The sequence below is a fragment of the Rosa rugosa genome, chromosome 4, assembly GCF_958449725.1.
Source record: "Rosa rugosa chromosome 4, drRosRugo1.1, whole genome shotgun sequence".
Classification (NCBI taxonomy): Eukaryota; Viridiplantae; Streptophyta; class Magnoliopsida; order Rosales; family Rosaceae; genus Rosa; species Rosa rugosa.
This window is the reverse complement of record NC_084823.1, coordinates 2,765,603-2,775,543: the sequence shown is the minus strand read 5'-3', so window position 1 is coordinate 2,775,543 and position 9,941 is coordinate 2,765,603. Positions and strand designations below refer to the sequence as shown.

At 37.4% G+C, this 9,941-nt stretch overlaps 1 protein-coding gene across 1 annotated transcript; it reads right to left on the bottom strand.

Moving 5' to 3' along the window:
- Positions 1–4,768: 4,768 nt before the first annotated feature.
- Positions 4,769–7,954, bottom strand: LOC133742821 (aminotransferase ALD1, chloroplastic-like). The gene is made up of 9 exons (XM_062170500.1): positions 7,891–7,954; positions 7,718–7,785; positions 7,379–7,495; positions 7,125–7,187; positions 6,885–6,989; positions 6,701–6,751; positions 6,130–6,450; positions 5,812–6,018; positions 4,769–5,120 (listed from the first exon to the last, which is right to left on the bottom strand). Exons 1-9 carry the CDS (start codon positions 7,952–7,954, stop codon positions 4,815–4,817), a joined length of 1,302 nt encoding a protein of 433 aa, XP_062026484.1. The 3' UTR covers positions 4,769–4,814.
- Positions 7,955–9,941: the final 1,987 nt, after the last annotated feature.

Here is a 9,941-nt window from a genome sequence, read left to right as displayed (position 1 = left end):
CAAGACTTTTTTCTATTTTATCTTTTTATTTGTTTTAAACTTTCTTAATTTATTACACATTTCAAATCCTAAATAGATGCAACCAAACAATAGAAATTGCAATTAATGGAATTTTAGATTGATGGAGTTAAAGATTCCATCATTTATAAATTCCTACGGATTTTATAATTTTCTCATCCAAACGCACCGTAAGGCATCCAAAACTGCAATTTACAATTATGAACACGAACGGTTCAGGTTGGACAGATTCGGTTCGTTCATTGATTTAATCGAGTTCGATATCTTAACGATCATCAATTTGGCTGAAAATTTACAGAAGTGATCTATATATTAGGACCTAAAAACTGAACAGTTAAGATGTAAATATGTGATAAAAAAGTGGTCAAAATATGAAAATCCGTGCCTTAGCTAAGGAACGGACCTCCTTAGCAGAGCAAACCTCTCTATATATATATGTATACATACACATATATATATATAGGATTTTTCTCAGGTGCAGACGTCCGTACCGAAATTTCGGTACGGATTTCCGGTTTTGACCCACTTTCCGATCACATATTTTGATCTTAACCGTTCAGTTTTTAGGTCCTAATGTATAGATCATCTCTAAAAAATTTCAGCCAATTTGGTGATTGTTAAGGCATCTAAAACTGTAATTTACACGATCGAACCGAATCTGTCGAGCCGGAACCGTTCGTGTACATTGTTGTAATTTGCAGTTTTGGATGCCTTAACGATCACCAAATTGGCTGAAATTTTGCAGAGGTGATCTATACATTAGAACCTAAAAACTGAACGGTTAAGATGTGAAAATGTGACCGGAAAGTGGGGGAAAACGGGAAATCCGTACCGTCTGCATGGTACGGACATCCGCACCGTAGCCGGACTGTATATATATATTTCATTCACCAAATACCAAAACTTCTAAAATGATGTATAGAACCTGTTTAATTAAAGCCCACAGTAAGCGAGCCAAAATAGTGTTAAATGTCCAAAAACTAAAAAACATACACAACGGAAGCTTGAAAACTTGAATTGAACCCATGACCAAGGTTCAACAGAGTGACTGTGTAAGCGAAAACCACACGCTAGATTAGCAACTTTGCACCAAAAGAATCTAAATTATATATCAAAGTTGACATAGATGTTTTAGAGAAGAAAAAAATTAAGGTGCGACCTTGGACTCACCCGATCCCAATCCTACATATGTGGGACCTCGGAGGTATATTGTTGCAGTTCAAGTTGTTTATTATAATGCCTTTTTTTTTTGTATCAAAATCTCAACAATGTGCATTTACTCACATGGCTAACCAAGATTACGATAATTTGGTTGTTAATTTACTCCAATACCTTAAAAGTCTAATACATACAATAGCATCATACAACTATAAGGTTGACAACTTGGTTGAAAATGACTAATCAATGCATGTAGTTTTAGAGGTTGAGATACTGATAACATGAATATGCATTCTACTTACACCTTAGTTGGGCAGATTTAGCAATTTAGGCAGCAATAGCATGGGAGATGAATGAGACAATTAGAAAACCATGCTCATGACATGTTCTATAGTTAGGCCAAAAGCCCTCCTCACAGCTTCCACAAGAAATGAAATGAATTCGTATTTAGCTGCCTTTGAATTATCTAATTTCTCATAAAAAGAAACTGAATCACACTAGTTTGGTATTCACACTCTCAACATGCCTGCACATGTTAGCGATTTCTCAAATTATATATGTGGAAAGTTATATTGACTGATGTGGAACATGTGTGACAATTTCGTAAAAATCATACACGTGAGCTAAGTCAGGCAGTTAGCTAATCCGCTCTAATATCATGATAAGATAATTTGGGTGTCACACCCAAAATCAAAACGGTTGGAGAGACCCAAACTTTTATCTATTCTTTTGCAAGGTTATATTTTTTCAATGCGACTTCACATTTTCAACAAATATCTCTATTTATTTAGAAGCACCGATATAGTTGGGTGTGGCACTTTGATTCCAAAGGGTTGTTTTCCGTTAAGAGTGCTTACAGGCTCTTAATGGAGGAGGAGATAGTACAAGCGGTGCCTTTGCAGACACAAGATTTATGGAAGAAGCTATGGTCAACCAATGTACCAGGTACAGCTAAAATTTTTCTGTGGAAAGTGTTGAACAATTGTTTACCTACTATAGATAGATTGATTGAGAAACAGGTTCCTCTGGAGATAAGGCCTTGTGTTCTCTGTGGAGTGGGGGAAGAGACAATTGAACACTTATGTCGGCTTTGTCCGTATGTGAGGGGAGTGTTGGATGCCGTGCCTGGTGTAGTACGAACGGCTTTCTCTTCTGATGCTCGGATGTTGTTGTTTTTGGAGTGGATTGGGGGTTGTGCTTCTCACTTGCCTTCCAATTTATGGGCAGCTTTTGTTTATAATTTGTGGGGTATTTGGAAGGAGAGAAATAATAGAGTTTGGGATAATAAACGTATGGAGGTGAACCAGGTGGTGCTACTATTGTCGGCTCGTCTCCAGGAGTACCAGAGGCATCAGGGTAAGGGACAGGGTGGAGGGGGTCGGCGAGTAGTCCCCTGGAAACCTCCTGGTGCAGGGTGGGTGAAGATTAATGTTGACGGTGCTTTTCATAAAGATACTGGTAGTGGGGGGATTGGAGTCATTATCCGTGATGATATGGGGAAATGTTTGGGAGGTTATTATGCTCCAGTATCTCATGTTTCTTCCCCAGAACAGGTGGAGGCATTAGCAGGGAGGGAGGCAGTCTCACTTGCTATTCAGCAAGGTCTCTCTCCGGTGATTTTTGAGACTGATTCTCTTACTCTTTTTCATGCAACAAAGCAGAGAGTCATTCCCCATACTTCCTTTATTGGTCGTGTGTATGATGACATTACCTTTCATCTTCAACAGATGTCGGGTTCTTACTTTACTCATGCTTATCGTCAAGCCAATGTTGTAGCTCATACTTTAGCTCGTTTTGCTTGTTCTTCTGCTAGTTCTTTGTTTTGGGGCCTAGAGCCTCCATCTTGTATTACTGATGTACTTTCTAAGGAGTTTACCTCCTGATTTATTTGAGTTGACAGTTTCTCTCAAAAAAAAAAATTTAGAAGCACCGATATACATCATGTCCATATTTTTCTTTGCTTCAATTTTAGTTCAGTCCATATACAATATTTTCTTTCAAGTTTCAACCAAACGCACAAAGCTGCTTTTGAATTTGGGATTTCATTATAGGAATGCAGTATTGTCGATCAACCAATAGAGTATCAGGAAAAAACACAACTTCAGCATATCGGACGATAAATTAAGCAATAACCTAATAGAAAATTACAATGCCCAAAAAATATATATATGAGTGGTCAAAATAAATATGCGCTTGGCTAGATCTACTTTGAAAATATTTTAAACTAGCCAATTTTAGGTATTGTAGATTAAGCCCTCCCATAAATTAGATTTCTGGTTCGGCCCCTACATTCCCCAAAAGCATCAACAATATATCAAACTTATTGATCTGAAGTCACCTCAACTTGTGAACAATGGTCGTCTGAGGATTGCTTGGATGCACTTTCTTCATAACCCAGAAGAAACAGCCACCGGAGTTGGCTATTTCCGATCTAGCCATGCCCAGTCTGGTCCTTTCTTCTTCTTCTTCCTTCTTCAGCTTCTTCTTGTGCAGGTCTCTCATCACATATGCTTCAGCAAAACCAGAGGTAGCCATCGACATTGTCTTAGAGTTTTCAGAAAAACAAGTGTTTAGGAAATTGATCTTCGATTTCAGGAAGAAAAACGGGATGTTGTAAAGGGTTTTGGAGATTGGTTGTATTTATTGAGGTTCGCTTTGGCGTGGGGAGCAAGAAGACGCAAGTATGACATTAGCGATGAATTTAGGTTGACTGCGGACGTTCCTTTTCCAGAGAATGACAAAAGTGGTGGCTGATGGCTCTCGATCGGTTGGAAGGTCTTGTACACAAACGTATGCTTGGTTACCAAGAAAAGGTCTTCTTCCTAGCAAAAAAGGGAAATTGTGAGGTCATTTCCCTTAATTCGTGTTCCTTAATGTTGTTGAAAGTGAAGTTTCGAGTGTAGGATGACATGAGCCCATGCGTGGAAGGAACGTCGGAAACCACCTATTGACTGACATGAAAGATGCACAGTATTGGATAGGCATATGTCGCACTCTAAACATATTTTCGGAACTGTAAGAAGATACGAGTTGATATTTTCATCGCTTTAACTACCTGAGCAACAACAGTAGGTGCGGGATTTTATTCCGAAAGCCTTGTGTTATTGTACCTCTTTTTTTGCTGTGAAAACTTGTTCTTAATGGTTGTTGAAAAGTGAAAAGGTGAAGAAAACCGCAACCATACGTATTAATTTTTTTTTTTTTGAAAAAAGAGCCTGTGTGGCTGGCCCTCAAGCCTTGATTAATGAAATTGCAGAATACGGGGAGGAGGGGGGGGGGCATAGAGTCTTAACCTCTAATTACAATAAGCATCAGGAGAACATCCTGAAATAATACCAGGAGTCTCCACTAAATCACAAGTATACGTATTAACTCCACATAAAATTTAACAAAAGTTGTAACACCATTTAACTTACACAATTACATCGATCATTAGTGAAACAAGAAATGAGTTGTAATTAAATGCTTTATTCATCATCTACAAAGAGCACAGAATTACTACCAACAAGAAATAGGCATACATGGTGCGAATATATTGTTGCTAAAGTTAGAGCGTTCAACACAAAATCAATTGGCAAGAGGTAAAAGACAATGATCATTTATCCTGCTCTGACCTGTCAACTGGGTTCAAATGTTTATCAAATATTATCAGTTACAAGAAAATTCTTTAGCCTTGCTGAAGCTTCCAATATGGTTTCTCTGTGCCCAAAAGCACCAACTCTGATATACCCTTCACCTGCAGGACCAAAGCCCTTTCCTGGTATGGTCACTATGTGTGTCTTTTCAAGAATTTGATTGAACACATCCCATGAACTCAACCCTGGAAAATGTACCCATATATAAGGAGCATTTTTGCCTCCATACACCTTCAACCCAAGTGCTCTGAATGTGTCGATAATGATTTTTGCATTCTCCTTGTAGTAGTCAACCACATTTGTTATAGCCTGAAAGAGGTAAAACTGTATTGGAACATAACTTTGACATAACTAGGGAAAAATTTGAAGGACCCTGTTGGATAGAGCGATTTCTTTTTCAAAACTAGGTTGCTTGTTTATACACAACTACAATTTTTGTAGTAAAGATGTGAGTTAAGAGAAGAAGAAAACAAATAGATATTAGATATTTACAAATATCTATTTCAAGTGCATAATTGCATCTAGTCATTTACAATTACATTTGCACACTACTGTTTTCTGGTCTTTTGCAAATGAATTTAGCTTTGTTGTCAAAAGTACAATCCGTGTTTTGAATTCCCTCAATCCAAATGGAGTGCATGGACCCTTTGGGATGGACTGATTTCAAATCTAGGGATTTAGTTAACATTGCAATCCATATGTGTCGAGAAACCAAAATAAATTGTAACCGGCTCCTTGCATCTAGTTACAGTACTAAATCAATTTCAATGAAATTGCATCTACTAATATTAAAACATGTTCTATATAGTGGTTTGTGGGATTTTTTTTTTTAAATAAAAAGAAAAAAGAAACAGCTTTATTGTCGCATACAAATCCTTGTTTTGAAGACTTCACATTTGAACGTCCATTTAGTTTAACTTCACCTACTATGAGAGGATTGTTGAAAGAGAAACTGTAAGATACCCTTATGCGTGGACAAGAAATGGGGAATAATTCTAACCTGATAACCTTCTGCAGAAAGGCATGCCAGCCCTCCAGCCTGAGCTATATTTGATGCACCATTGAAGCAGGTGCACACTATGCGGTTATAATCTTTTATGACCGGAAATCCATTTGCATACAACAACTCTTCAGGGACAACCGTCCAACCAAGTCGGACTCCTGTGAACCCCGCAAATTTGGAGAAGGATGATATTTCAATTGCAACCTGTGCATTGAAAATGGTCAAAAGCGAACTTCCATTAAGAATACAGTTGCACTAACTTGTATGTCAATTTTTCAAACACAAAATGATTCATGGTGATGAGAACTTAGAAACCTCTCTGGCACCAGGAATTTCGTAAATTGATCTTGGGCTTCCATCTGATATATAAGCAGCATATGAGGAGTCATAAACTATGATTGATCCATTTGCTTTAGCAAACTCCACCAGTTGCTTTAGTTGATGCCATGATGCAGCATTTCCAGTTGGATTGTTTGGAGAGCAGAAAAATATGAGATCCGCCCTTGAAGCAGTTGATAAGTCAGGAAAAAAATTATTCTCAGGTCTGCAATTGAGGTAGACAATGTCCTTATACTTCCCGGTTTCCTCCTGAAAGTTGCCAGCTCGACCAGCAATGACACTAGAATCTATGTATGCCTGTCCCAGATCATAGTCCATCAAAAACATAAGGGATGTGACTCCCATGTAGTGTAAGAGTTAAGAGAAAAATTGGCTAACCCTTTTTTTGTAGGCAGAAGAGCCCTTTTAGCTTAGTTACAAGAGGAAAAGGAAATGATATTGAGAGTGAGATGACAATGGTATTGAATCATATAAATTTTATGTCTCATCTTGACTTAAAATTTGAAAGAGAAATAGGAGTTGAGATTAGATTTCATTTTATGTTTACCGGGAAAGAAGGGTCTTGCACAGCTACTGTCATGTTGGAACCTAAAAGCATCTGGTGGATGGGCAAAAGTCAGATTTCATAACATGCTTTTCGTCTTAAACCATACACTAACAAGTCTTTACCTTGTTGAACTCTTATACATACAATTACAGAAATATTTGCTGCATAAAACAATTTCTCTTACTTGAAGGCGAGAAATGTCACATTGGGCACCATCTGATACAAACACCTCATTGCCTTCTATGCCCATATTCGTGTAGAATCTTTCTGCAATTGACATTCTCAATGCCTGCACCAAAAATTTATAACTATTAGTCACCAAAAGAACCACGGCCACGTGATTCGTAATAATCTCAAGAAGAACAAGTCAACAAAGATCGAATAAAAAGATAGAAGTAATTCAGAATAGACACCACTATCCTACCATGTGGCCTTGCTCAGCTCCGTACCCTCTGTAACCTTCAACTGTTGATAGAGCATGTGCATGCTGCAATACACATATGGAGTTTTCAAGTATTGGCAAACAGAAAACTTGGAAAAGCTAATAGCTATGCAGCATAATATTAGTTGCATGTAGCAATGTTTTTTGTCAGGCGAATACTCGAGTGGCAAAGGCCTGGTGCGGTTTCAGTACCAATCTAGAAATTACATACAACAATCTGAGAGCCACTATAGTACCTCAGCCATAGCAGATGTGATGATGTCTGGTATAGGTTCTGTAGTATTACCTATACCAAGTCTAATTACTCTTGCATGTGGGTACTTCTGAGTATGCAGAAACTCGCGCATGAATATCTGGTTAAGAGACCATAAGAAATGTACAAAGGTTAGCATTGGATGCATACACAATAAAATCAAAGTTTTTAAAAATTGATAAATTATCTATGTATATCATAGTAATTTACTGAAGATAATATTAACACAACACCAATCTAAACGATTAGTGTGAGACAGACCGGAAAATGAATAGTGATAGGAGGGCAAAGTTCATGATGAAGATTTCATAAGCTCACTGACCTCTGGAAACAAATATTCGTTTTGCAAGTTCTCCATATTGACACTGCGCAAGACTTTTGTGCAATGACCTGTGACCGCAATATAGCATTGCTTATTAGTTTGTGACTCACAAATTAAGGTGCTTATAGGTGACATGAACATAAGGATTTGAATTATAAATTTGAAAGATGAACCTTTTTGAGATTGTAATAGCTTCCCAACTTTGCTCTCATTTTCAGAGTTTGAACTGTAAATCATGCAGACGTAATGGGACTCAATCAATTGCAAGAAATAACCAAACCAAGCATTCAATGAACAATGATATACATGTAATGACTATATCAATCTATGAAGAATGTATGACCTGGTCCAGATTGTTTTTGGCTGTGATGAAATACAAGAAGGCATGCAAACACGAGACGAAAATTGAAGATAATTCATGATTTGCTACAACTGTTTGAGGAATACTGAGGTTTTGAGTAGGATACAAGCAAGACTAATAACAATATATATAGTCGAGGGTGGTTGGCACTTGGCACACACCATGAAAATGCCACATAAAAAGAAGGGTTAAATACTGCTTACTCCCTATACTTATAGGGTTTCATCGTTTGAGTCCCTGACCTTTGAATTTCACCTAAAAAGTCATTGAACTCCCAATTTCCTCCCAATTGGTCCCTTCCGTCAAACATCAGTCAAAAACTCCGTTATCTTCCCCTAAAAAGTCTATTATACCCTCATTTACTTAATATATATATATATATATTTCTCTTCCTCTCTTTTTTTATTTTTTTTTCTTTTTACCTCTTCTTCTTCCGGCTCTTTCGCCTCTTTCTGTTCATCTCCTCATCAAGATGGTTCCAATCCACATACCTTCAAGAGGTGAAATGAAAAAAAGAAATAAAACAGAGAAAAAATAAATTAAAAAAAAAAAAAAGTAGTGAGGGCATAATAGACATTTTCGGCAACTTTAACAGAAAATTTTGACGGTAGGGACTAATTAGGAGGAAATAATTGAGAGTTCAGGGACTTTTTAGGTGAAATTCGAAGGTCAGGGACTGAAACGATAAAACCCTATAAGTATAGGGAGTAAACAATATTTAATCCTAAAAAGAAACCGAGCCTTCGACAATTTCAGCTGCGGATATGACCAAGTATTCTCTCAGTCCAGAAGCAAACAAATGTAGACTGCAGCTAATCAGTTAGTTTCTTAATTAGTATAGCTTCTTGGACAACGATGTCTATATATGGATGCCTTTAGGCAATGCACTTGTAAAATAAGCTCCGATGATTATTCTTCGAAGCACTACCACTCAGAACTCGATGCATGAATGGTTCAATTCTGTGGAAAACTTCACCTTGAATTTTCCATGAAGCTAGAATCTTTTCCAAGCCAATGCGAATGGACTTGAGGTAGAACCGTAGAAGTTACTAACAGTCCAATGCCGACAGAAAGCTCCAAACGCAGAGAAAGTCAGTTACTACCTTGTGGGGATTGGCTGCTAAGGTACCTTGGCTAACAAAACTTTCAGTTCAGAGTCGTGAGACATTTCATTTGGACATGCATTTTATCAAACACAGATGGGTCAGTTCATATTCCCACAAAACTAAGACAGCTCAACATGACCTGTGGAAACTAGAAAGTTATCAAAACGTGCATACTTTAGAAGCATATTTATTCCAACTAAAAACCCTGATTATGCAGATTCTTTGAAACCCAGTAAACAAATTACAAGTTTAATTTGGTTCCGAAAGTCAAGTCCTTTTCTGAGTACAATGACTCTCATGAGTGATTGAAGAAAACAGGCAAACAATGTTTGCACTAAACACTCAATGCAGGTAAAGTTGTGGAAAATTAGATAAAATTATTTGATTCACTGGACTTGTGGAATTCCACACCGTCTGGACTATTCTCATCTTCACCTGACAATGGAGGCATTTTCCATTTGACAGCACCATATCCAAGAAAAACATACATGCAAAACGCCAAAACTTGAATAGAAGTGCTGAATATTTGACTAGTTTTGTAATCAAACTCTTGCAAAAATCTCCAACCTTTTCTTATGGCCCAAGTCTTTCATGGGTTCTACAATACTTTGAGAAACAGTAGAGAGTTGAGAAAAGAGTTGGGTTTTGAACCCCTGTTCTTTTGGTACAAACTAAAATACTTTTACCACTGCACATTTTCCATGTTTACACACTTTTCTGGGCCTTATTAAATTTCTTGTTTAGGGGTTTTACTGGG